We start from the raw sequence: 27,928 nt of genomic DNA, 5'->3' as shown, positions 1-27,928 counted from the left end.
GATATATATAAAAGAACAGGCTTTATTCACTCTCAATTTCAATACAGACAATAACAGACAATCAAAAAAGCTTAGTCAACCTTGACTGCAATATGCCAGCCTTAAACTGTGATCACCTGGATTTTAACCAATGACATTGTTATACAATATTTATTAGTTCACTAGGTTGAGTCTTGACATTATTTGAAATGTAATGGCTGTGTCATGTCGTCCATGTTCACAGATAGGTACACTCAAAAAGTTGAACAAAGATCGATCTAATTATGCTCTTTAATAACGGTAGAATTTAGTGCCACGCTCTTTTTCAGTTATACATACTAGCTATCGACCAACATTGCACGTGCCCAGTATAATGTGATTGAAACAAAGAAAAAATAAACAGAAAAAGACACCAGATATTCTCCATTCCAGTTTGGAAATCGATACCAGATGTTGCACTTTTTCTTTGGTGAACTCAACCAGATACCAGCCAACAATTGGCTACGATCTTCAACGTCAGATCAGAACTAGCAGGAGTGAGGCTTCGAGTTTCTAGTTCGGTTGAGTCTGTTGGGGGTTCGTCGGCTTGGTGAGGCGTGTCCATTGTTGGAGGAGAAACAATCAAACGAGTATACACTGAGTCACCCTTACACCAGTCTCAACCTGCCCAAAGACCCCACTGCTGATGATGACATGCTGATCAATCTTGAATGTTCCGGTTTGTGATGAAACCCTCAATGAGTGAGAGACTTTAATGCGTGCAACTGGTCTTACACAACTTCCTGTTAAGGGCACATTTTGAATCATCTTGGCTTTTTTTTCTGAATACAATTTTGAAAAGCACCAGGGGTATCCCCCCCGAGCCACTTCCGTCCCAACCCTTCCGCCATTTTTACCCGTACTCTGACACAACCCACTGCAGGGGCCAGGACAGTATCTCAACATGGCTTTGCCATTATACAGGCACCATTTAAGGGCTCCAGGACTTGTGCATTGCCAGGCAAAATAAATACACGAGATGAAAGACCCCCCCCCCCCCCCCCTTTTAGTTTGGGTTCAGGTCAGCTGGCAGACATACTGTCTGCATGGGGGAGGGGGGGCAGATTAATGTACAGAGCAGCACAGTCATCAGGCAGCAGCTGTATAGCTTATATCACCGACCCCCCGTGAGCACCATGACTCATGGCACTCCAGGGCCCAACAAGACTCTTCAAACGCAGGAGAAAACTCTGTGTGTGTGTGTGTGTGTGTGTGTGCATGCATATGTCTGTACATTTAGGTGTCTTAGTGGAGAACGTCCTCGTTTTGAGCTCATTTTATATGAGCCTGAGTTTGCGTCCATGTATAAATTCTCTCCTGTCTCTCTCTCTCCCTCTTTTCTTCTCGCTCTCTCTAGAGTGTGGTGTCAAGTGCTCCTTATTATCTTACATGTATTCATCTATTGAACACCACACCACACCACACCGGCGTCTAATCTAGGGAGTAATTTAGCGAGCACAATTGCAGCTCCTCTCGCGCAGGTGAGAAGCCCCTGGGGGATGGGTGCTCCAGCGATGCTGTGGAGTGAAGGCTTCAGTGAGGGAGGGGTTGGGTGGAGGTGGAGGTGGAGGTGGAGGTGTGGCACATGCCTCGACCTGCCCAGGAAAATCAATCATGAACAACAATGTTATTACATTAATGGGATTATAATGGAATAAATACAGAAAAAAATAACAATCATAATTACAGCAATTACATACACACACACACACAGCTCCTCTCCTGGTTGGAATGGATGGTGGGGAGACTAAAGTGAGTGAGTGAGTGAGTGTGTGTTGTGCTGTACACTATGATGAGTATGAGCACTGAAAAGCAATAAACTGGATCCAGGATCGTTATCGTTACAACAGCAGGAGGTCGCTCGTAAAAGGGGGCTGAAGAATAATCATGGAAGCTCAGGAAGTGGAACGTCAGTGGCTTACATAAAACACACTAGCATCATGGAGGAAAGTTTTCTGGAAAACCGTTTCCTAATCATTAGCAGCTGTTGAGTTTTTTCAGTATATGTGTGTGTGTGTGTGTGTGTGTGTGTGTGTGTGTGTTTGTGTGTGTGTGTGTGTGTGTGTGTGTGTGTATGTGTGTGTGTGTGTGTGTGTGTGTGTGTGTGTGTGTGTGTGAGAGAGTGTGTAAACGTGTATGTGTCATAATAGCTTCTTCAGATGTTCAAGTTTTTCTGACCCTTCACAGGAAGTTAGTGGTGTCTACCTTCACAAGCTATAATCGAGATGTCCGAACAGTTTCCATATCATGGAAACTCAGACACTGTCTGATGTGTGTGTTGGCAATGAATACATAGGTTTCTTTCCCGAAAATGCTTACTCATCGTCTATCGCAGACTGGCCTGGGATCAATGTAATTAAGATGTCTGCAATCTTTAGTATATAAAGGATCCCCGACCTGCCTTAGCTCTAGAAACTTCTGTGAATCGATTCCATGACCACTGGGCTAGAGATGACCTCACTATGGTGGTTTCATTTACATCCAAATACGCTTTACTAATGTCAAAATGAGTATTGTTGATACAGATCATGAACTACACTAGTGCCCACTGCTATCAATTACCAGCTGAAAACTGAAGTTTTTTAAATGAAATTCCTTTAAATGAAATTCCCTGTGTGTGTGTATATATATATATAGAGATATATATCTATATATATATTAAATATTTATATGTCAAACGATTAAAATCGCGATTAATCGCATTTATGTCAATTATTAAATATTTGAATAAGCACTAGTATTTATACTGGTGTTTTTTCTTCATTTTAATAAGCACTAGTATACACCTATATATATATATATAGGTGTATACTAGTGCTGTCAAACGATTAAAATATTTAATAATTGACAAATGCGATTATTTATATATATATATATATATAAATAATCGCGATTAATCGCATTTATGTCATAGTTAACTCAAAATTAATCGCACATTTTTATCTATTCTACATGTCCCTTCATTTATTCTTATCCCTATTTTTTTTTCATTTTAATGCTCTTATCAACATGGAAAAGTGGATTGGCTTGCTTTATGCAAATGTTTCATTTTATTGAAAAACATTATTGCCAAACAGGGCGGTACAAAATAAAATTATAAAGTGCACATTTCAGGTAAACAAGGACTCTAGTGCAGTTAAACCATGGCTTAATATTTTCTTTTTTTCAAGTTTGCTGGGAACATAGCAGTCAGGCCTCTTATTTCAGAAACAATGAAGTTAGGTAACCAATAAAAGGTAAGCCTACTACTTCTTTGCTTTCAGCCAGCTACTCAAACAGACAAGCCTGTTGACATTTTCAGACAACAGTGAAGCTCGCTTCTTTTGCACAACACAACCTTTAAAAGTAAACTTTCCATTCAGAAGCTTTTTATCATCCATTTCGCCGTATCGCGCTCACGTTCACTCAAACCGTAACGTTAGCCTACTACTATTGGCCGGCTTACAAGCCCAAACGGCGTGCCTATTGTTTTGCTTCCGGTCTAGCTAGATCCGGCGTGGTGCTATAGTTTTTCTAAGGTTACTAGTTGTTGCAACAGCATTTGAAAAAATAACTACACAGTTTGCGAGGCCAAAAAGAACGTTAATCTAAAAAAAAAAAAAAAAGTAAAAAAAGAAAGACGTCGTTAAAATGGGTTTGCGTTAACGCCGTTAATAACGGGTTAAACTGACAGCACTAGTGTATACATATACATATACACACACACACAGTACCAGTCGCAAAGTTGGACACACCCTCCTCATTCAATGGTTTTTATAATAAAATAATACAAACTAAGACTGGAACTGTAATGCATGTATTACTCATTAGGATGACCTCATAAACAATTCACTTGAATTGTAAAAATCTTTAAAAAACTACTTGTTGACTCGGCTGGATCTGGAGACACAGCCTTCCTTCTGCACTGCCCCCATTGTGAGTGGTGATGCGTGTCTATGATGAACACACTGGTTCTTCAGAAAACTGACTAACCTAACAGATTGACTGTATGTGTGACATGAGTTGAGTTTGTAGGGGCCTTGCCCCACAGAGCTTTGGATTTGTTGCTTGACCCGTGTGGTGCTTATAACTTAAGCTGCAGTTCTCACACCTGTGGTGCCTGGTGTGTATGAGTGTGTGTGTGGATGCGTTTGTGTGTGTGTGTGTGGATGTGTGTGTGTGTGAGAGAACGTGTGTTGGGACTCACTCTTTCAGAGTGCTCTGGTCTCTGCTTCTATCTTGCGTTCTCCGTGGCCGTCGGGTTCCTGGGGAACGACGGCCTGTCTGACGGCAATCTCAGGGCCTCCACCGTAGATGCTGAGCAGGTACTGCCATGTCTCCTGGGATATCTGACCATAGTCTGCTCCTGCATGCACACGCACACACACACACACACACACACACACACACACACACACACACACACAAATACACACACAAGGGTGGTAAGACAGTGCCATCAGGTTTGGACAGCAACTTAATGTGCTATTCGAAAAAAGAACAAACACATATCAACACATACCCTGTGGAACAAACACATAAGCATATGCACTCAGACACATACCCACACACACACGCACGGAGATAGTTTGGCAGTACCATCATGGTCACAGGAAACTATGATGCACTATGCAAAACACACAAACTCACACACCCAGGTGCACATAAATAGAGACACATACAAAGGGTTAAAGAGGTAAATGAGTGACTGTAAATGATGATGATAATGATCCGCTCCTCAACTTAATACATATGCATATACCAGAAAGCAGACACACACACACACACACACACACACACACACACACACACGCTGTTAATGATAATGATCTGCTCCTCAACTTAATACATATGTCTATACCAGAAAGCAGTACTGACTTTAAATCTGTCCAGAGTAACACTCACAAAGATACATGAGCATAGACACACACACACACACACACACACACACACACACACACACACACACACACACACACACACACACACACACACACACACACACACACACACACACACACACACACGCTGTTAATGATAATGATCCGCTCCTCAACTTAATACATATGTCTATACCAGAAAGCAGTACTGACTTTAAATCTGTCCAGAGTAACACTCACAAAGATACATGAGCATAGACACACACACACACACACACACACACACACACATATACACAAACACACACACACACACATATATCACACACACACACACACACACACACACACACACACACACAAACCTTGTTTGAGCTGTATGTGCCCCCCCTTCATCACACCAATCTTGCTGTTGTCAATGGGACCTGGGGGCTCTGTGGAGACAGATCACAGTTACAGAACAGCGTAAACAATGACTGGTCTTATCTCCCTCTTGGTGCATGGACTGTAAGGAATACCATGTATGTAAGTGAATGAACGCGTGTGTGTGCTTCTGTGTGTGTGTGTGCTTCTGTGTGTGTGTGTTTGTGGGGGGGAATCGATGATTCATACATTTCTGTATAAGGTTTGGGGAAGTCTGGATGAGTTATGATTTGTTACGGTGCTCTACTCCATTCCAAGTAAGTGAGTGCTTGTGCGCTTGTGTCTGTGTGCACGTGTGTGAGTGAGTGTGTGTGTGTGTGTGAGTGAGTGCTTGTGCGCGTGTGTGTGTGAGTGAGTGCTTGTGCGCGTACCATTATCTTTCCCCTTGACAAAGCTCTCCCACTCCCTGAACCACTGCATGCTGATGCACAAGATCACCGCCGGGGCTTCCTCTGCCTGGAACTCTTTATTTAGCTGAGGATGGAGAGATGGGTAGAGATAGAGAAAGAGAGAGAGAGAAGGAGAGAGAGAGAGAGAGAAGGAAAGGGGGAGAGATAAACAAGTGATCGTTTTTCTTTCTTTCTTTCTTTCTTTCTTTCTTTCTTTCTTTCTTTCTTCTAAACACTCCTACATATGTATGCAGGTCTACCTTGATAAAAGTGTCGATCTCCATTTTCCTGCGTTTCGCAAGCGCTTCAATGTGTACCTGACAGATGGCACACATGTACAGGTGGTTCACTGCAGGTCCCCCACCAAAACTGAGAGAGAGAGAGAGAGAGAGAGAAAAAAAAAAAAGATGTAACCTCTAACGACCTTATGGATATGTGGATAAGAGTATGTCTTCACAATCAGATAATATTCACAATCGCTGCCAAATCCTACCACCAACTATGCACTTTTTCCATCACTACTGTGTGTTACCTGTTGTACAGGTACTCCCACACATCACTACTGTGTGTTACCGGTTGTACAGGTACTCCCACACATCACTACTGTGTGTTACCGGTTGTACAGGTACTTCCACACATCACTACTGTGTGTTACCTGTTGTACAGGTACTCCCACACATTACTACTGTGTGTTACCGGTTGTACAGGTACTTCCACACATCACTACTGTGTGTTACCGGTTGTACAGGTACTCCCACACATCACTACTGTGTGTTACCTGTTGTACAGGTACTCCCACACATCACTACTGTGTGTTACCGGTTGTACAGGTACTCCCACACATCACTACTGTGTGTTACCGGTTGTACAGGTACTCCCACACATCACTACTGTGTGTTACTTGTTGTACAGTTACTCTCACACATCACTACTGTGTGTTATCTGTTGTACAGGTACTCCCACACATCACTACTGTGTGTTACCTGTTGTAGAGGTACTCTCACACATCACTACTGTGTGTTACCTGTTGTACAGGTACTTCCACACATCACTACTGTGTGTTACCTGTTGTACAGGTACTCCCACACATCACTACTGTGTGTTACCTGTCGTACAGGTACTCCCACACATCACTACTGTGTGTTACCTGTTGTAGAGGTACTCCCACACATCACTACTGTGTGTTACCTGTTGTAGAGGTACTCTCACACATCACTACTGTGTGTTACCTGTCGTACAGGTACTCCCACACATCACTACTGTGTGTTACCTGTTGTAGAGGTACTCCCACACATTCTGAGGCAGAATCACCACCAGGTCATCGATGTAGTGGTACTTCGTTGGAGGAATTCCTGGACAATGTGTAGATATGAAAAGGAAGGATACATTTGTGTGTATGAGTTGGGGTTGGGTCAAACAAGACACAAAACAGACCACTGATCACCACCATCGACACATCAAACTTCTAACGGTCGACCGAAATAAACTATCAAAGCATGAGAACATACCAACGGTATACAACAGAAGTGAGTTCACCCCTGTGCAATATCACTTAAATGTCAAATACAGTATATGACAGAAGTGAGTTCACCCCTGTGCAATATCACTTAAATGTCAAATGATTTAGAATCGTATCACCTTACAGTTATAATATTACTTCTAATATTACTTTCATATTTACTAGATAATACTAAAATACACACAGTAGGAACTCAATGCAACAAAAGTCAGTCCACCTTTTTATTACTGAGATTCAAATATTTAATGTTTTTCAATACGTCGTATATCCACCTTTATTTTTAATGACACACTCAATCCTCCTCAGCATGGAGGATACCAGCGTTTAAAATTTCTGGAGAAATGTGAATCACTGTTTCCATGTAATCAATGTTTCAGCTGCTCTTCGTTGGCAGGGTAGGGTTACTCTACTTTTCCCTTTAAAATACCCCAAAGGTGTTCTATTGAATTGAAGTTAGTCAGCATACTTGGCCAGCTCATAGTTTTCACCCATTCTTCAGAACCCCTAGTGGGGTTTTGGCAGTATGATAGATCGTTATCGTGCTGAAGTATTCCTCCTCTGCCAAGCCTCTAGAGACTGGCACTCCTCTCGTCAGACAGTATTTTGGTATATCCACAGACATCCATGATGCCATCTTTAAACGTTATCTCCCCAGCACTCATGCAGCATCATGCAGACACATCTTCACTGTCAGAGCTGTGCATTCACTGTGACAGACCCGGTCAAAGTTCACGCCAAACATGTTGGACATCTGAGCCGTGCACATTTATCTTCGCCTCATCTGACCAAGGAATGTGCTTCCAATATTCATCAGGCTTCTTTTCATGTTCTTTAGCGAAGTTTAATCTTGCTCATTTGCACTGAACAGCAAGCATAGAACCCAATAATGTAATAAAATGTCTTAACTGGTAATGTAATAATATTTGCACCAATAATGTCATCAATTATTGCACTATTGGAAGTTCTTACATTATGGGATAACCTTGTTTTTGCAGAACCTAATATTGTAATAACTTCCCAATAGTGTAATTCCTTTTTCCACTTAACTCCATTAACAATGTAACAATGCACCCGCTAATATAACAACATGCAGTGCTGTGAAAAAGTATTTGCCCCCTTCCCAATGTTTTCTATTTTTGCATATTTGACACACTTAAATGTTTCAGTTCATCAAACTAATTTTAATATTAGACAAAGATAACCCGAGTAAACACAAACTACAGTTTTTAAATGATGATTTCAGTTATTGAAGGAAAAAAGCTATCCAACCCTACCTGGCCCTATGTGAAAATGTAATTGCCCCCTTAGTTACTTAATCAACCAATTAACCAAATTAGAGAAAAGAAAGAGACGACTGGGCATCCATGGGAGAGTTGCATGGCGAAAACCACTGCTGCCAAAAAAGAACACAAAGGCTCGTCTCACATTTGACCAAAAACATCTTGATAACCCCCAAGACTTTTGGGATAAGATTCTGTGGAAACTTTTTGGAAGATATGGGTCTGGTTATATCTGGCGTAAAGCTAACACAGCATTCCACAATAAGAACGTCATACCAACAGTCAAATACGGTGGTGGAAGTATGAAGGTCAGGGGCTGCTTTGTTGCTCCAGGACCATAAATTCTGCTCTCTGGCTGAATCAATTTGTGACCTTAAGCTCAAGCGCAGTTAGGTTATGCAGTCAAACACGGTGGTGGAAGTATGAAGGTCTGGGGCTGTTTCAGGACCTGGGCAATGGAACCATAAATTCAGTTTTCTACCAGAAAATCCTGAAGGGGAATGTCCGGCCATATAATGACATTTTTGGAATGCAATGTATTTTTAAAGGCCAATCAAGCCTTTCAATCCTTTCCAATCAACAATGTACCAACGAGGTCCATTAACATATTATTATTATTATTATTATTATTATTATTATAGTATATTATGTATTATTATATTACGTTTTTGGTATGTATTCTTTGCTTTGGGTTGGTGAACACCATTTGCTTTGGTAGATAAACAGAGAGCTGAAGCTTACACTAAAATACCCATGGAGATCTACATGATGGCACCTCAACTAAACCTGAAAGGTCCTATACATTTTAGTAGTCAAAATGTGCATTAAAAAGTTGGACGGAAGCCCAGCTACAGCCTATGGGTCAATGGGTTCTGGCGTTCACAGGTCATTTTATAACCACGCTCATGCAATTAGGTTAACTCAAAGGTGTACTTAATTTAGCTTCAGTGATCACAGGTCTATTCACTTGTGTTGCATTGAGTTTCTACTTTGAGGCCTGTATTTTCAATATAGTCTTTCCTAAGTATTTGTTTTTAATTGATCATCAGAGGAAATGCCCTACGTTTGCGATTATTGAGAGGTGATATAGTTTTGAATCATTGAATTGATACTGCACAGGGGTATACTCACTTCTGTTGTATACTGTATGCGTGTGCTTCTGCGGTATATATTGTGTGTGTGTGTGTGTGTGTGTGTGTGTGTGTGTGTGTGTGTGTGTGTGTGTGTGTGTCTGGCAGTCTGTATGTATGTGTGTGTTTCCTGACCTCCGTGCTGACACAAGAATGTGTGGTTGCTGATGGGGCCAGGCTCGGTGAAGGTGTTGAACTTGTTGAGCCACTCCCTGGAGATGTAGAACTGCAGTAGGCTGGGCTCCTTCAGGTTGGCCAGGGCCACCACCTTCTGACGCTCACGCACCGACTCCTCACTGCTCTTCCTGAGATAGATTTAGAGAGACAGAGAGAAAGAAAGAGAGAGAGAGAGAAACTAGCAACACACACAATTGAACACACCAAAAATTATACTTACCTTGGGTTGAAGATCAGCTCAACGGCCAATTTCAACTTGGCTGTGAATGATTTGAAAGAGAAAGCAAGAAGGGCCTTCTATGACATCAAACAGTCTATTCAATTTGATATCCCAATTAGAACCTGGCTCAAAATATTCCAATCAGTCATAGAACCAACCGCATTATATGGCAACGAAGTATGGGGTCCTCTGATGTACAAAGGATTTAAAAAATGGGACAAACACCCAGTTGAAACCCTGCATGCAGAGTTTTGTAAAAGTATACTCAAAGTACAAAAGAGTACCCATATTAATGCATACAGGGCTGAATTAGGCCAATACTCTTGGAAATGAGCCATCAAATTCTGGAAACATATCAAAGCAAGTGACCCCAACTCTTATTGTTTTAAAACCCTGGAAATCCAAGAGATGAGCAAAAATGGTCCCCTTTGCCAGCTAGTGCTAAGACTCACACAAACTAACACAACAAATGAGCGCAACCAAACTAATGTGACTAACAACCAGCATCCGGTCTATGCCACCCTTACACCAACAATTTGGCCAAACCAAATTGTGAACAAAGAAAGAGAAAACTACCTGACCTATTGGACTGAAACAACAAAAAGACAAAACAAACTTCAATGCTATGTGTCTGACGCCAAACAAAGAAAAAACCTGACAAGGTACAGATTGAGCAACCACAGCCTGGCTATCGAAAGGGGCAGACACAGGCAAACCTGGCTGACCATAGAAGAGAGGCTCTGCATTCACTGCAGCCCGGGCATGGTAGAAACAGAGTACCACTTTTTAAATGAATGCTGCCTTTTCAAAAATATACGGGAAGAATACTTTCCTAAATTCAAAAGATCCACCCAAAAAAATCTAAATTTAAAAAATATTACTTGGCGAAGAAAAGGATAGTGCCAAAATCGCAGCAAGATACGTGGAAGCCTGCCATAGATAAAGGGAATCATTTCACCAGCTAAACACCTGAAGAGACAAAGACACACAAACGCACACAGACGCAGGCACTCACGCACACACGCACACACACACACACACACACAAACCTGTTCTGTGTACTGTCTTTATGTCATATTGTACTTGTACTAAATATGTATGCTTTGGCAATATGAATTGAATAGGGAATAGAGAGGAAATAAGATGATGAGACCAGATGGAGACCGGAGGTCCATGGTAGGTGTGACAGATGGAGACAGGAGGTCTGGCGAGGACTGGCGAGTGTGTGGGCTTTGGCCTCATATTCATGAGTGGATACAGCTACAGCGCTCTGCGCACGCCAGCACTGGGGATCAATATGTGAGGCCAAGCCCTGATGCCTTCCGTGGAACATTCCGGAGCATAGCTGGCTATATTAAGGGCATTGCCCACTACATGACTCCAAATACTGAAGGTAAAGTGAACGTGTAGGCTGTTAGCAAGCTCTCGTATTCATTTTCTAGAAGCAAAAGATCCCCTCCTACACTGTTGTGTATCCTGCCATCCTAACTAAAACCTGCATGAACCATGTTAGCCAACCATAACTAAACATAACAAAACTAAATGCTAATAATATTCCCATACACCTACCCAGGCAGCCTCTCGCTCTCCCTCTCCTTTTATATCATATTGCTAATGCATATTGCTAACCCCCCCTTCCTATCTCCTTTGCCAAAACTCAAGCAGATGGGTCCCCACTTATGTGCCGTGGTTCTGCTTAAGGTTCCTTCCTGATTAACAGGGAGTTTTTTCTTGCCCCTGTCGCCATTGTGCTTGCTCTAAGGGTGACCAGGCAATGGGCTCTGTAAAGCACCTTGAGACAATTGTATTGTTTTGGGGCTAAATAAATACAATTGAATTTAATTGAATTGATCAGGGCTGTAGCGAGAGGGTGCTAGCTAGCTAGTGGGCCACTAAAATATTAAGAATATTTGGGGAGACATTGGTGTATCAGGACAGTGTGAATTTAGACGGTTTGATCTTGTGTCTGTGTGTGTCTGCATGTAGTGTAGTGATTTGACTTGTGTGTGTGTGAGTGGGATAGAGACTGTGGTGTGTGTGTGTGTGTGTGTGTGCTTTGGTTGTGTGTGGGAGTTTCTGTGAGTGCTTGTGCTTCTGAGATCTCACCTGTAGAACAGGACGTAGGCCTCTGCGTTTTGCACCACTGTTTCGTGCACCTCAGTCACATACTGGTCATCAAACTCATACCACTGACCGTTAATCACATTCTGGCAGTATGCTATGTAGTGACCACCTGAAGAGAGAGAGGCAGAGAGAGAGAGAGAGAGAGAGAGAGAGAGAGAGAGAGAGAGAGAGAGGCAGAGAGACAGAGGTGAAGAATACAGAGAGGAACAGAGGAACAGAGGGGGTCGGTTTTATGAAGGAGAAAAGAAGAGTGAAGTTGAAAGAGAGATAGAAGAATATAATTGTTACATAATAGAAGGACAGATGGGCATATTGTTACGTGAGACATCTTGAAATGTCTGTCTCAGCGTCTCACTACCAAAAAAATTCCTTCCAGGTTCATTCAGGTCTGCTGACACAAACCACAATCTGACATCCAAACACATCGTGCTCACTGCCTGCGGTGCCGTGGTGACAGATGACGGAGAGGAGGTCATAGGTTGTGACCTGCGAGGGACTGTCTTTGGCCAGGAAAGGTCGAAGGTCGAGGCCCTCCAACGGAAATGACACGTGGCTGTTTATCTTGAAGGAGTACATGACCTCGTGTCTAAAGCGTTTCAGGTGAATGCAGAGAATCTAAAAGTGCCGAGTGCCACCACACACACACACACACACACACACACACACACACACACACACACACACGCGCACACACATTCAACCACAAAAACAACATAAAAACCACAGGACAGCTTTGAGTTTCACTTCAAATCAAACGCAAAAAAAATGGACAAAACTGTGTAATGAAGATGAATACCAACTCACCTCAGGTAGTCTTAGTACTTTGCAGTATTTGATTCCATTCCTCAACCTGCAGGTGTGGAAACACATCAAAACACTCATTAATCAGGCAGAGCAGATGAACTCTCACCTGGACTCAAGTCAAACCCATGCCTACCCTACCCTACCCTGCCAACACAGTCTAGCCATCAGCACAGAACCTGGCAAGAGAGACATCGGGTGCTTACTTCTTACATCTCTCACAGCTGTACATGTTGTCACCTGCAGAGAAGAAAAAGGCAAATGATTATCGTCACTGAGTAAATTAGGTTAAATTCAAATTTGTATTCATTTATTTTAATTTTGTATGTATATACTTGATTCCTATTACCTTGCTGCTTTTACACCTGAATTTCCCTCACGGGATTAATACAAGTTTATTTATCTATCTAAATAACAATGAAGTTACAGATAGAATAGAATAGGATAGAATAAAATAGAATATGCATGTCTGTAGTTCTGATTCTCTCTCATTCCACCACTTCTTATTCCAGTTCTACTCCCAATTCCCCATCACAGTTGTGCCCTGACCTTTGACCTTTGCTCCTGTGTCCCACCCTAGGAGACGCGTCACAGTCTAACCTCTCTCTCCCTTCCGCCATCTGTCTGTCTCTATCGTTCTATCAGTCTATCTTTCTATCATTCTATCATTCTATCAGTCTATCTTTCTATCAGTCTATCTTTCTATCATTCTATCGTTCTATCATTCTATCTTTCTATTCTGTGTTTGTTCTCCTCGCACCTTTCAGTTCGTCTGCAGCAAAGAAGGCAGCGAGGCAGTCCTCAAGCGTCACCATGGGACCCCAAAACCAGGTGGGGATGCAGGACACCACAAACCTGCCAGAGACCGGAGACACATATAAGAGAGAGAGAGAGAGAGAGAGAGAGAGAGAGAGAGAGACCACAGACATTTGAGAGAGAGAGAGACCACAGACATATGAGAGAGAGAGAGAGAGACCACAGACATATGAGAGAGAGAGAGAGAGAGAGAGACCACAGACATATGAGAGAGAGAGAGACCACAGACATATGAGAGAGAGAGACCACAGACATATGAGAGAGAGAGAGAGAGAGAGAGACCACAGACATATGAGAGAGAGAGAGAGAGAGAGACCACAAACATATGAGAGAGAGACCACAGACATTTGAGAGAGAGAGAGAGAGAGAGAGAGAGACCACAGACATATGAGAGAGAGAGAGAGACCACAGACATATGAGAGAGAGAGAGAGAGAGAGAGAGAGACCACAGACATATGAGAGAGAGAGACCACAGACATATGAGAGAGAGAGAGACCACAGACATATGAGAGAGAGAGACCACAGACATATGAGAGAGAGAGAGACCACAGACATATGAGAGAGAGAGAGAGACCACAGACATATGAGAGAGAGAGAGAGAGAGAGACCACAGACATATGAGAGAGAGAGAGAGAGACCACATACATATGAGAGAGAGAGAGAGAGAGAGAGACCACAAACATATGAGAGAGAGACCACAGACATTTGAGAGAGAGAGAGAGAGAGAGAGAGAGAGAGAGACCACAGACATATGAGAGAGAGAGAGACCACAGACATTTGAGAGAGAGAGAGAGAGAGAGAGAGAGAGACCACAGACATATGAGAGAGAGAGAGACCACAGACATATGAGAGAGAGAGACCACAGACATATGAGAGAGAGAGAGAGAGAGAGAGACCACAGACATATGAGAGAGAGAGAGAGAGACCACAGACATATGAGAGAGAGAGAGAGACCACAGACATATGAGAGAGAGAGAGAGAGAGAGACCACAGACATATGAGAGAGAGAGAGACCACAGATATTTGAGAGAGAGAGAGAGAGACCACAGACATATGAGAGAGAGAGACCACAGACATATGAGAGAGAGAGACCACAGACATATGAGAGAGAGAGAGACCACAGACATATGAGAGAGAGAGACCACAGATATTTGAGAGAGAGAGAGAGACCACAGACATATGAGAGAGAGAGAGAGACCACAGACATATGAGAGAGAGAGAGAGAGAGACCACAGACATATGAGAGAGAGAGAGGGAGAGAGGCCACAGACATGTGAGAGAGAGAGAGAGAGAGACCACAGACATATGAGAGAGAGAGAGAGACCACAGACATGAGAGAGACCACAGACATATGAGAGAGAGAGAGAGAGAGAGAGAGACCACAGACATATGAGAGAGAGAGAGACCACAGACATGAGAGAGAGAGACCACAGACATATGAGAGAGAGAGAGAGAGAGAGAGACCACAGACATATGAGAGAGAGAGAGAGAGAGAGAGAGACCACAGACATATGAGAGAGAGAGAGAGACCACAGACATGAGAGAGAGAGAGAGAGAGAGAGACCACAGACATATGAGAGAGAGAGACTCAGTGGGGAGAGTGAATGATGGAGAAAAATGTGTGCATGTCTAGGTGTGTGCATGTGCTTGTGTGTATATGTATGTGTATGTGTGTGTACTGCATGTATGTCTATGTGTGTGTGTGTGTATGTGTGTGTGCGCAAGTGTGTGTGTGTGTTTACTTCTAAGATCTTATCTGTAGAACAGGATGTAGGTCTGTGTGTTCCGCACCGATGTGAGGGAGATTGTGTGTGCGTGTGTGTGTGCTTGTGTGTATATGTATGTGTACGTGTGTGTACAGTATGTATGTGTATGTGAGTGTACTGTGTGTGTGTGTGTGTGTGTGTGTGTGTGCTTATGTGTATATGTATGTGTACGTGTGTGTACAGTATGTATGTGTATGTACTGTATGTATGTATGTGTGTGTACTGTATGTATGTATGTGTGTGTACTGTGTGTGTGTGTGTGTGTGTGTGTGTGCGCGTGTGTGTCCTCTGACCTGCGTATGGAATCCATAATAAAGGTGATCCAGCCCTGCGCGGCATAGCTGTCGGCGCACACGCCTATCTTGGCCGGGGCGTTCTGATGGATGGATGAATGCAGCTTTGCCAGATCCTCTTTCCCTGGAATTGGCAGGGACAAGTCCTGAAATGTCTCCACAGTGGTGGACACCTAGGGGTAACAGGGAAAGGAGTGAGTAAAACATTACTGCTCCTAAAGTTTGAAACCTAGGGGTAACAGGGAAAGGAGTGAGTAAAACATTAGTGCTCCTAACGTTTGAAACCTAGGGGTAACAGGGAAAGGAGTGAGTAAAACATTAGTGCTCCTAACGTTTGAAACCTAGGGGTAACAGGGAAAGGAGTGAGTAAAACATTAGTGCTCCTAACGTTTGAAACCTAGGGGTAACAGGGAAAGGAGTGAGTAAAACGTTTGAAATGCTTGAAAGCCCTTATCATCACAAACGTCATCATCATCAGTGTTACACAATACACTTCATGTAAAGCTGGTCTTAAATGATTTTGGCTAACCATTTATCAACAATACTACTACCATTTGTTTCACTACTAGTGAGGAGTTATCACATAGTTATCATGTTTAGTAACACATAAGGGACTGACTTGAGAGAACATGAGGAGAAATTAGAAGAAAAAGGCCATACATGTCAACCCTTCCACAATACTACACATCACACATGTGATTCAGACTGGAATCATTTTACAGCACCATATGAAAGCGTTGCAGAGAGTTCAAGCTCAAGTGTAGCTGGCAGACCCCATTAAGATGGTACTCAGTTGAGTAATGATCGTGCCGCCCTCTGCTGGTTGAAAAGCAAAGTACAACGGCCCACTCACCCTGTCGCACGTCAGACACTGAACTAGACTCAGGATGGAACCGTCAAAGATATCCGAGATCACGCTGCGGTGGCGAGACTGCTTCTTCTTCCTGGGGCCCATGATAACATGAGCTGTAGAACAGGAGGAGAGGCTGGTTAAAGACGGTGATTTGACTCTACTCACCCACGACCCATCCCACCAACACCATCATCAAATTTGCAGATTCAATTCAATTCAATTTTATTTATATAGCGCCAAAACAATAAAATTGTCTCAAGGCGCTTTACAGAGCCCAGTGCCTGGACCCCCTTAGAGCAAGCACAATGGCGACAGGGGCAAGAAAAAACTCCCTGTTAATCTGGAAGGAACTTTAAGCAGAACCACGGCACAATAATGACACCACTGTGATTGGACTCATCTCAGGAGACGACGAATCAGCGTACAGAGATGAGGTACAGAAACTGGCAGTGTGGTGCTCATAGGGGTGGGCGATATGACCAAAATCTTCTATCACGGTATTTGTAATTTTATATCACGGTTACGGTATATATCACGGTTTATTATACGTAGGGTGACCAGATTTGGGTTTTTGAAAAAGAGGACACTTCAGCGGTGGTGAAATGTGTCCACAGACATTTATTTATTGACCCTTATTAACACTAAGGTGCAGAAACAATACTGCCTCAATAGGCTATTGGCCTAAGCAATAGTGGCCAGTATCCATTGAATCTTTAAATAGTAAAATAAAAGCAAAGTGTATGTAAAAAAAAAAAAAGAAAAAGGAAAAATCTTTCTGTGGCATTTAGTCCAGTGCTTATGTTTCAGTGGTTCTATAATGTACTTTCAGAAGATAACTCAAGTGTTACAACTTTCTTTTCAATGTGTGTCCATATGTTAACGCAATAATGATGAGATATTTTCTTTATATGGCCACATATTAAAATAAAAAAATTAAGAAGTTGGCCATTACACATAGACATATATACATAGACGCTCCATTGACCGCCTCAGCCCGTTGCTGCGACGTGCTAACGTGATGACGAGGTGATGACTGGTCTGTAAACAGACGCAAGTAAATGATGGAGCTGCAGTTTTTCTGGATAAAAAGCACTATAGATAGCGTTTATATTTCTCAAACGATTTCACTGAGTCGTTTTTATATTCAAGGGTTTATGATCTACGTGGAGTACCAAAAAAAGTTTTGTCTCCATATTACTTAGAATCTCGTTGGTTTGGCCGTAATCGCCGTTGACAAGCATACATGTACATGATAATCGCTGCTAGACGCTCACTGTTCTTGTGCTCTCACAGCTCATTCACTTTGAAATACTGAAAAATAAATGCCTACACTAGACACTTTTCAGTCCATAATTTTCAGTATATTGAATCTTGCCCAACAGTCGAGGATTACTCAACAAGTAGGCATGACAGTCCTTGCAGGTTATGTGCTTAAAAATTGTACTGGGTATCGTGTTATACGGCTCTTCAGAATGTTCAAAAAAGTTCCGTTGATTTGAATGGGCCACCCCAACGTTCGCAGGTCTGTAATTTCTTTATTTTCACTGCTGCGAAAATGTAATGACCGCTACGCAACACCTGAAACTTTAGAGTTCTATTTTATTTCTCAGCAGAAATCACAAAACGGCTACAAAATCGTTAAAGAGATATTTTTGGAGGAATGTCTATTGTTTTGGCGAGTTACTGTATAATAAGAGGGATGAAGTATAGTTCGGAGGTCATTATCTAAAAATAAATCGATTGGATTTCAAAATAAGAGTATACCGCGGTTGAAGCGGTATGGCCAAATCTCTCCCGGTAGACACATTTCTACCGTGGCACGGTATATACCGTCATACCGCCCAGCCCTAGGTGCTCAGACAACAATCTGGCACTGAACACCACAAAAACAAAATAACTATTTCTGGACTACAGGTACAAGTACAGATCTGGCCCCACTCCACATCAACTGTGGGGACTGAGTGGAGAAGGTCCACACCTTCAAGTTCCTAGGAGCCCACTTATCAGATGACCTTTCTTGGTCTGCAAACACCTCAGCAATAGTCAAGGCTCAGCAGCGACTACACTTCCTGAGAGTACTCAGGAAAAACAACCTAGAGTGTAAACTGATGGTGGCCTTCTACCGCACCACTATCGAAAGTGTACTGACCTACTGCATCTCGGCGTGGTACTCTGTTTGCACTGCGGCAGACAAGAGAGCCCTCCAAAGGGTCATCAACACAGCCCAAAAAAATCAGCCCGCTCCCGCTACCTCGGCAGGGCCAAAAACATCATGAAAGACACATCTCACCCAGGCCACCACCTGTTTACTCTCCAACCCTCGGGCAGACGGTACAGGTCCTCCAGAGCAAGGACAACGCGTCTAGAGGACAGTTTTTCCCAGACGGCCATCAGAACATTAAACACAGACATGCACTAAACGTAGAATTTCATTGTGCAATATTAATACACCAATCACTTTATTTGACTGCAAGTCACTTATGCCATCTCAGTCACCTTACACATTTGTATAAACAAAATGTTACTGTATTTATTGTAAAGAACCTCAGGGAAGTACGTGCACTTTATTGAACTCTTAACATATATCTTAACACAATTGTATCACTTATACCAGGGTATCTTTGAAGGAAAGTGTCCACAAAACAAATTAATTGAATTGAAAACATCAGTAACTGAGAAGTACAGTTCAGAACCATTTACACGTCATTACAGTGCTTCACAGGACTCCTTTAGAGAACTAACAACTGCATCACCTAGAAGACCACCAGACTCAAGTACTGTGTGGCTGGCCGATTGATTTGCTGCGACTGACCTTTTTTAAAAGAGTAGGCGGGGCCTGTGGACCTCAGGGGGCTGGACCGGGGCGGGCTGCTGGAGAGTTTGGGGTGGAGCTCCTGTACTGTGGGGGCGGGGCTACAAGGCCGCGACGGGACCCGGCGCATCGACGCCTCGTTATCAGGCACTGATTGGCCACCTTCAAACCAGACAGATCATGCTTCATGAGAGAGCGCTACACACAGGCAAGAGAGCGCTATACACAGGCAAGAGGTTAATAGCTGCGGTTAATGCAATTTGTGAGTGAGTGTGTGTGTGTGTGTGTGTGTGTGTGTGTGTGTGTGCGCAAGTGTGAGTGTGAGTGTGTGTGTGTGTGTGTGTGCGCAAGTGTGAGTGTGAGTGTGGTGTGTGTGTGTGTGTGTGTGTGTGCGCAAGTGTGTGTATGTGTGTGTGTGTTTACTTCTAAGATCTTATCTGTAGAACAGGATGTAGGCCTGAGTGTTCTGCACCGATGTGAGGGAGATTCCAGTCAGAACTATGGTTCGTCTTAGGTCTTATGATTCGTATATATTAATGTCTTATGTATATATTAATGTATCATTATTATACTCATATACCTTTATGTTTCTTAGAATTAGAAGTGGGGTTAAGCTGATCTCTGTGTTCTTGAATAAATTCTAATATGCATCTAATATGTTCTATCTGTGTGCCTCTGTGTTTCTCAGTGATAAAGATTGCGGTGTTTTGGTTAGGTCTCGAAGGTCATAGGGTTGCTCTGACTTCAGTCCATGTCCTAAATCAATTGGTATCAGTTCTATATCACACGTCAGAGCTGGACCCAAGGTGGAACAACTACGTGATCCGAGCTCTGTGATTAACACCCCCCTCTCCTGTCAGACCTAGGATACTTAAACTAAGACCGTCTCTGTGAGTAGTTGTCTGAGACGTTTGTGAATCTAAATAAATAAAACCGTAATCCTAATTTGTCTACCATTGTCTGACTGAGGTCTCCATTCCTGTCGTACAGCATTACTATCAGATGTTTCATGCACAACTTAACTTTTGTGTGTGTGTGTGTGTGTGTGTGTGTGTGTGTTCATATCTAACCTGCAGTGCTGTTAGCTTGTGACTGGTTTTGAGTGCTGCTGCACACCACCACCTCTTCTTCCTGTCTCTCCCCCGCCACCTCTTGAGGGGCGGCCGTGTCTACGTCCGCGTCCTCGTCCATTTCCTGGGATGCCCCGCGGAGCGGCGACCCCGACACCCTCCTTTCCTTCAGCCTCTCCTTCTCCGAGATTCCCACACCAGCAGTGGCGGTGGTGGCGGTGGTGGTGGTGGTGGTGGTAGCTGCTGCCCGCACTCCCCCGCACTCGTCCTGGATGAGCAGCTCCGCGTCGCCGCCCCCTCGGCCCTCGCCTCCCTCCCCGCTGCTGGAGCCCGAGTCGCAGGACAGGAAGTCGTCCTCGGCGGGGCTGCGGTCGCCTTCCCGCACCGCAGCCCCGGTGTCTCCCGCCTCGGCACCCAAGTTACTGATGGCGACCCCGCTCTCTGTCAGCGGCTCCTTCAGCTCCTCGTGCAGCTGGTCCATCAGGCAGCGCAGGAACTCCTGTGTGTCCTGACCAGAGCAGAGCTGTCAGTATGAGTGTGTGTGTGTGTGTGTGTGTGTGTGTGTGTGTGTGTGTGTGTGTGTGTGTGTGTGCATGTGTGTGTACAGGGAGACAAGAAGCACACAGACTGATAAAATCGTGCTCTTTTTTGCACTATGTTGCTTTTATCCCAATCACAATGTGACTGATAAACAATTACAGAAAAGTGCACGATTTACACGTGGCATGTTTGTCAGAAGCATGTCAGGTATATCAAGTATATCTGTACACATGTCTGTGTGTATGCTTGAATGAGTGATAGGAACTGAGATGTGTATGATCATATATCTGATCAGGAATTGTCTACACTCCCTTATCAACTCAGTCTGCAAGTGCTTACATTATGTTAGGTATTTCAGGCTGAATTTAATCCGATTAAAGTTTGAAGTCTTCTCTTAACTGTGTGTGGATCATCACCTGTTGGGCATAGCCCCGAAACATGGGATTGACCAGCTTGATACCGTGAGACAGACTGGTGGGGACAACATAACTAGGTCTGGAGAAGGATAGAAGAAAGAAACAAAAGTTTAACAGTGCAAGCACTTTGTTGCAATCATTTTGAAGGCATCTTAAAATAGATTGGCACTTCATGTTGGATAACTAACAGCGCAAGCACTGCAAGAACTAGAGAAATATGACTATTCTTACGCAACAAGCTTCTGAAGTCCCTTGACCATCTGTCAACCAGAGCAGTTTGAGACAAAAATGACACCATAAAAAAATAAACACTAATAAGTTACATGGAGACTGAACTCTGTCAAAGAGAACGTCTGTCTTAAAAAGCTCTGTCTGTCTCTAAGTAGTAAGCTCTTCAAGTGAGTGTAGGCTGGTCATAAATAATGACTTTCATATGTTGCATTTATTGAAGGACCTGTTGAGTGTAATGACCTGTTTATTTCACACATTTAAAGGACTCTGTATGTTACATGAGGATGTTTAATGTGAATAACTGTCAGGGTGGTATCATCCGTGTGTCGTGGCTGCATTGCAGGAACTTTATTACGTAACGCTTTCCCTCATAAATAAAGATATAGAGAAGCAATGTCTCATAGGAATGCATACGCTACCGTCTCTTGTGCCAGAGCTCGGAGATGAGCTTCTGATAGCTCTTACACAGAGCCGGCTTCTTATCTGTTCGGACCAATCCGCTGCAGTCCAGGAAGAACTGGGTTAAAGGAGGACTGGAAAAAAATAAGTGAGTGAACGTGTAAGTAAAGAAGGAAAAGTAATGGAAGAAATACAGAAAGAAAAAGAAAAAATAGTATACTGTACACAACAAACATTGCTACGATAGCACACAACAGTGGAGATACAGTATTGGCACCATTCCTTCAAATGCAGTGAAGACAAATGAAGTCCTAATACTTCTGTCTGGGACGGAGACAGGAAGTGACCTCACCAGTTGGAGAGGGCTTGCAGCGCAGCGTTCATGTAACACGAGTTGCCAATGTTCTTCATCCCCGTCAGACCTGCAACAGTGAGACAGAGGGCAGTAAGGGACAGTGCAATCTAGTATTACACAACACACTGTTCCAGTCCTCTGTTTTCTCCCCCTGACCTCTTTCCAGAACTACAGCAGAGTCCTATCATGAAGGACAATCTGAGTCGTATCGTGAAGGACAATCTGAGCACAGTTGGGGGGAGTGTGACCTTCCTTGACAAATAAGTGAGTGATGTTTTCTGCTCGTTCACCTCTTGGTTTGAGCTCGTCCTCCTCAGACTCTGACTCTTCTTCGTCAGCTACTGCAATGGGTACGGCTTTCAAGGGATGAGTGCCTGAGTGATGGAAGGAATCCTGAAGAAGGGTAAAAAAAAAAAAAGAAAGAAAGAAAAAGTGTTTTCTTTTTTTTTTCTGACACAGAGGTTGAAACACACACACACACACACACACACACACACACACACACACACACACACACACACACACACACACACACACACACACACACACACACACACACACACACACACACAAAGGTTGAAAGGTACAGGTAAGCAGTCCTCCATGCGGGCCTACCTGCCCCGGGGTGCGGCACTGGTGGGCAGCTGCGGCTGGCGTCACGGGCCGCTGCTCCAGGAACACCTCCCTCTCGCACACATAGCACCAGATCCGAAATGTGGTAAGGTTTACCGTCAGGTGGTGCTTCTTTGCCTGGGAAAGAAAAAAAAGCCAGGAATTCATGAATCCAAATCCCGGCAAATCCTGACCGAGAGGTGAAATTTAAGATGAAAATCTGCGAGTCAAAACACAGAAATAGAACGAGAGAGAGAGAGAGAGAGGGAAAAAGAGATAGACAGAGGGATGTTACCTGAGCATGAATGGTGCTGTGGTCGGAGAAAGACTCACCACAGCCCACATAATGGCAGTCACACTGTAGGAAGAGAACACATCAATAACTATATATCAATGTATATATCAATAACTATATTTAAACTTCCCATTGGAAAATACATTCATGAAATACTTTATGACTCTTTTATGACATCAGGATCACCACCGTGTCCTTCAGCGTTAACAATGTGCAGAAACCTCACCTGCAGACATGCCCAGAGGTTGGGACCGCCCACGCCACATGACTGACAGGTGCCCTGTGCACATGGAGATACAAATATGAATAATTACACCGAATTCCAGAGAATCATCTTTCAAAATCAATGTTCATTCTATAGTAACCACGGTATGTGATTTCCTATGAAGACCAGGAGCACTGAATTGTAATAGACACTACAAACCTCAGGTGTCAGTAATTAGATGAATATAATATGCTCCCACCTTTGATTTGTGTAGGAGTTCCTCCTTAGTGACCTCACCAATACAATCCAGGTGAGGACACGCTTCACAAATATCAGCCATCTTCTATTTTCACTTGAATCTGTGCAAACCCAACATGAAGGCAATAATCAAAATATTGGCAAATATGGCTTTTGGGATTCCAAGAGTTAGTAGTCAGAGAATCTGACACAGATATCTGGGCTACATTCTCACAGTGACAACCATCCGTGAGTTTATGGACAGGATGCAGTGTAGCCTACAACATGTTTTAGATTCACATAAACAACTGATCAAGACATCATGGGCAAGCTACTTGCCAAGCTGCACAGGAACACCAACAGGAATGAGACGTAAGACTTCCTGGCTTACTATAATTTCTTCAATGGAGGCTCAGTTAAAAGTGCTGTTTCATTCCTGGCACCGACAGTACTCGACAGCACAGGGCTAGCTTTGGTAGTCAACTCTCATTTCCAAATCAACAAGTTGTTCTCGTCAGTATTAACAGCATTGTACACTTAAAGGAAACAATAATGAATTCTGGAAGAGAACCATCTAAACCACATGAATACTTCGTCGCCGGGTGGTATAAGCCGTTCAACTACGACAAATCCAATAATGCTACCACACACGTTACAAACAATAACAACATGTCGAAATGTTGAAACCCTACAATTGCCAACTCCGTCTTTCACTATTCTGATACATAGAACAGCTTCTCTAATAAGATACGAGGCCCTATTTTGCAACCAGAAACGCAAACAAGAAACTAAAATTCGTCTATGACATCGAACCACAATGAAACATTAAAACCGTGGCAACACTAACCTGTTATGGGTGATCAGACCATAGGCACTGTGATCATTAATTTTTCCGCCAAATGTCTTTATTTAAGATACAAACGTAGCTTATTAGCTGACAGAAGCCACAGATGATGCCCGGCCCACAACCCCCTCCCTCCGCCTCTCTTGCAGCATGGTTTTGCGTCAGTCTTGTTATGCTTCGTTGTGCTCACCCCCTTCAGTTGCTGTACAGGGGTGGCAGCAAGTGAAAATGTTGTTGGAAACTTCACTTATCAGTTCAATATTTAGCTAATTAAGCAATTATGTTATGTTGTATTGCTATGACGTATGTAGTCAGCGTTAACTGTCAGCTGGGCGGTAAGACTAAGCCTTAGCGTGGAAATAAAAACAAGTAGCTAAGGGAAGGTATTAAAATGTGACCTACATGAGGAGTTTTACTGAAACTACACAAGGCCCATAGACATATTCTCCTATTAGTTTTGAGTCGTTAACAAGTGTACCTGGCTTGTGTTTTCATCGGTGGCATCATCAATGGTTTATACTCCCCGGTGGCATCTCTGGGAACACAGAAGTGACGTCATTGCCCCAAGCAGGAAGTTTGTGTGTGAGGTCCGTCAGTCGTATTTGTCCCCCGTAAAATACGTAGTGTTGGTAGAGAAATCTAAAACTGCTATCCAGTCGGATATTGGAAAACACGTTTAGTTAATTCGTGGCAAAAAGACGTGGCAATACACCATGCCGTCTGGTAGAAATTTCAGAAGAAGAAGGGATGATTCTTCAGACGAAGAAGAAGACAAAGAAATAACCAACGAAGTTAGGTGAGGAAAGCAATCCTATTGCTAGAATACTTTTTAGCTTGGGCTTGTTAGCAAGCTATGCCAAAACAATCGTATGTGGGTGTGTGTGATAAAGAGGTGTATTCAAATCATGTAAAACGTATAACGATAGAAAAATGTCAATGGGCTGTTTTGCGTATTAGATCTAAATTGGACGAAGTCAAAGAAATCCAGAGTCTACGGAAAAGGCAAACTGGTGTTAGGTAAGTAGCCTACCAAAAGGAACCGAAGTCGTAGGTGTGTGTATCACACAAGCGATGTATGTACTGTAAAAATAAATGTGTGTGTTGTCTTGAAAAAGACCTTTATTTTATTTTTTTACAGCCTTGCCACTCTTCTTGTTGGAGAGAATCTTCCTATGGAGGATGATGTAGAGGTTTGTTTAACCTTAAGACATGCGCGTTTGGACCTTTTCTTTTCGAGTGATTTAACTCTTTCTGTGCATGGACATGTGTTTGCTAAACTGATCTGATCCCACTTTCTAGGATGACCCATTCAAAATGAAGACGGGAGGTATAGTTCACATGAAGAAAGTCAAAGAACGTAATAGAGACATGTAAGTCTAATCTGATTTAATTACAACTGGCTCTACAACTGTAGCTCGTCTTTGTTTACAGTTGCCTAATTTGAACTTGTCTTACAGGACAGAAGATGACAATGACCTTAACCTGGGGACGTCATTTTCTGCGGAGACGAACAGAAGAGATGAAGACGCTGACATGTATGTGAATCACACAACATGATGATCACACACACGCAACATACATTGGTGATACGGACCCCTTTCTCACTGCAGCCTTGTCCTCTCTTGGCTCCCCTGTTCTTGATTCCCCTCTCACTCAGGATGAAGTACATTGAGACGGAGCTGAAGAAAAAGAAAGGAGTGGTGGAGGACGAGGAGCAGAAGGTCAAAGTGAAGAACCCAGAGGACCTCCTGTATGAGCTCCCCGAGAACATCCGTGTCAACTCCGCTAAGAAGACAGAGGAGATGTTGTCCAATCAAATGCTGAGTGGCATCCCGGAGGTGGACCTGGGGATTGAGTAAGTGTAGTCTTCTTCGTATCAAAACAACTTCAATCATTAGGGGTGCTAACATAAGTCATTCCCATCCATTGTTCATTGTCATTATTCCTGCACATGATCGTAGGCGTCCTCCTGCCAGCAGATATTCGACCACCATCGACCTGTCGGACAATGTAGCCTTACTATACCCCTTAAATTCATTAATTTAATGAATCATCTGATGCAAACCACAACCTACACAACTATAGTGCAAAATATCTACATAAAAATGGTCTATTATACTCTTCTCCCTCATTAGTGCAAAGATCAAGAACATCATCTTCACAGAAGAGGCCAAAGCGAAGCTCATTGCCGCACAGAAGAATAAGAAGAAAGACAACGGGACGTCTTTTGTTCCAACGAACATTGCTGTGAATTATGTCCAGCACAACCGATGTGAGTACAGCTCCTTGCTTGGGGAGGAATTGTGGGCAGATTGTGAATATTTGAGTAATATTGCCATCTTGAAGGACCCATAGAAGACTAACTAAGTTGAATTAAAAAGGTCTTTGACCAGCTGTGGTTGACAACAAGTTTTCTAACATTATTTCACAAGGAATGTGAATGGCCTTAAAAACTCAGACTATTATAACACAAATGTCAACAGAGTGGATGGATGTTTATGCTTGGGTGTACATTTGTTTGTTTGTTTATTTTCAGTCTTTCACGAGGACCATAATGCTCCTCAGAGGCGCCGCCATGAGGAGCCGAAAGCCAGACCTCTGCGAGTAGGGGACACGGAGAAACCAGGACCTGAGAGTAAGGCCCAGCCCCAGAACCAAATACATTTGAACACAATAGCAACACAACCGCTGTGCACACTGCAGCTGCTGACCATATGGTGCAGGACAGACTTGCATATGAGGCCTCCTAGAGAGGATTTGGTGGCGACCTTAAATATGCAATTCAGCCATATCATTTTCAGCGCATTCTATTGCTATATAAAGCTTTTCTGGTATGACTGAAATATCAGTGTTTCATTAAAGACAAGACATGTATAAGGCATTTGAAATGAATTCATCTTCTCTCCACTCAGTTGAACCACCCAATCAACGCAAAAGACCGAATCACGAGAAGGCCACAGACGACTACCACTATGAGAAGTTTAAGAAGATGAATCGCAGATACTGACGAGCTGGGCAGTAATCAGCTTTCCTAGTTTTGCTTTTTCTTAATGTCTTTGTTTCTTGTTGTAAATGTATAGTATTATTCACATGATGTATACCATTGCTCCATTTCCCATATCTGGTGTTGTTGGATATGATTTTCTTATTGTATCACTTTCAGGAGTGCATTTTTACCCTTGTGTCAGCAGAAACTGCTTCATTTCTTTCTAGCTTTCAAAATAAATCTCCCCAAATTGAGATG

The 27,928-nt window shown here is 43.1% G+C and overlaps 2 protein-coding genes across 4 annotated transcripts; one reads left to right on the top strand and one right to left on the bottom strand.

The window, feature by feature from the left end:
* Positions 1–6: 6 nt before the first annotated feature.
* usp20 (ubiquitin specific peptidase 20) lies at positions 7–25,258 on the bottom strand. 3 transcript variants are annotated; one of them, XM_031577220.2, is made up of 26 exons: positions 25,163–25,224; positions 24,688–24,886; positions 23,863–23,962; positions 23,625–23,678; positions 23,399–23,461; positions 23,107–23,241; positions 22,782–22,884; positions 22,489–22,558; positions 22,157–22,270; positions 21,507–21,585; positions 20,551–21,073; positions 19,481–19,642; positions 16,669–16,781; positions 15,816–15,988; positions 13,701–13,795; positions 13,147–13,180; positions 12,944–12,989; positions 12,574–12,754; positions 12,122–12,248; positions 9,754–9,923; positions 6,960–7,041; positions 5,950–6,058; positions 5,672–5,774; positions 5,243–5,311; positions 4,205–4,363; positions 7–1,613 (listed from the first exon to the last, which is right to left on the bottom strand). In XM_031577220.2, exons 3-25 carry the CDS (start codon positions 23,941–23,943, stop codon positions 4,209–4,211), a joined length of 2,841 nt encoding a protein of 946 aa, XP_031433080.1. In that variant the 5' UTR covers positions 23,944–23,962; positions 24,688–24,886; positions 25,163–25,224; the 3' UTR covers positions 7–1,613; positions 4,205–4,208. The 3 variants fall into 3 exon arrangements, with proteins under 3 accessions (XP_031433080.1, XP_031433079.1, XP_012695322.2); XM_031577219.2 differs by lacking the exon at positions 24,688–24,886 and having other exon boundaries at positions 25,163–25,258; XM_012839868.3 differs by lacking the exon at positions 24,688–24,886 and having other exon boundaries at positions 20,551–21,058; positions 25,163–25,258.
* Positions 25,074–27,924, top strand: c12h9orf78 (chromosome 12 C9orf78 homolog). Its single transcript, XM_012839870.3, has 9 exons — positions 25,074–25,480; positions 25,642–25,701; positions 25,823–25,874; positions 25,984–26,054; positions 26,142–26,219; positions 26,342–26,539; positions 26,820–26,956; positions 27,221–27,319; positions 27,597–27,924. The coding sequence occupies exons 1-9, from the start codon at positions 25,398–25,400 to the stop codon at positions 27,689–27,691; spliced, it is 873 nt and encodes a 290-aa protein (XP_012695324.1). The 5' UTR covers positions 25,074–25,397; the 3' UTR covers positions 27,692–27,924.
* Positions 27,925–27,928: the final 4 nt, after the last annotated feature.

Source organism: Clupea harengus, chromosome 12, assembly GCF_900700415.2.
Source record: "Clupea harengus chromosome 12, Ch_v2.0.2, whole genome shotgun sequence".
NCBI lineage: Eukaryota > Metazoa > Chordata > Actinopteri > Clupeiformes > Clupeidae > Clupea > Clupea harengus.
This window is presented reverse-complemented; position numbering and strand designations above follow the sequence as displayed.

What these genes read in the sequence shown, in the direction of transcription:
- c12h9orf78 (XM_012839870.3), top strand. Translation starts at nt 25,398, where the DNA reads ATGCCGTCTGGTAGAAATTTCAGAAGAAGAAGGGATGATTCTTCAGAC. An exon ending in GAGGTGGACCTGGGGATTGA is followed by an intron (nt 26,540 to 26,819) that starts GTAAGTGTAGTC and finishes CTCCCTCATTAG; the next exon opens with TGCAAAGATCAAGAACATCA. An exon ending in GGAGAAACCAGGACCTGAGA is followed by an intron (nt 27,320 to 27,596) that starts GTAAGGCCCAGC and finishes CTCTCCACTCAG; the next exon opens with TTGAACCACCCAATCAACGC.
- usp20 (XM_031577219.2), bottom strand. Translation starts at nt 23,943, where the DNA reads ATGGCTGATATTTGTGAAGCGTGTCCTCACCTGGATTGTATTGGTGAG. An exon ending in GAGCTCTGGCACAAGAGACG is followed by an intron (nt 21,586 to 22,156) that starts GTAGCGTATGCA and finishes ATCCTTCTCCAG; the next exon opens with ACCTAGTTATGTTGTCCCCA. An exon ending in TCACCACGGCACCGCAGGCA is followed by an intron (nt 12,249 to 12,573) that starts GTGAGCACGATG and finishes CTCTCTCTTCAG; the next exon opens with GTGGTCACTACATAGCATAC.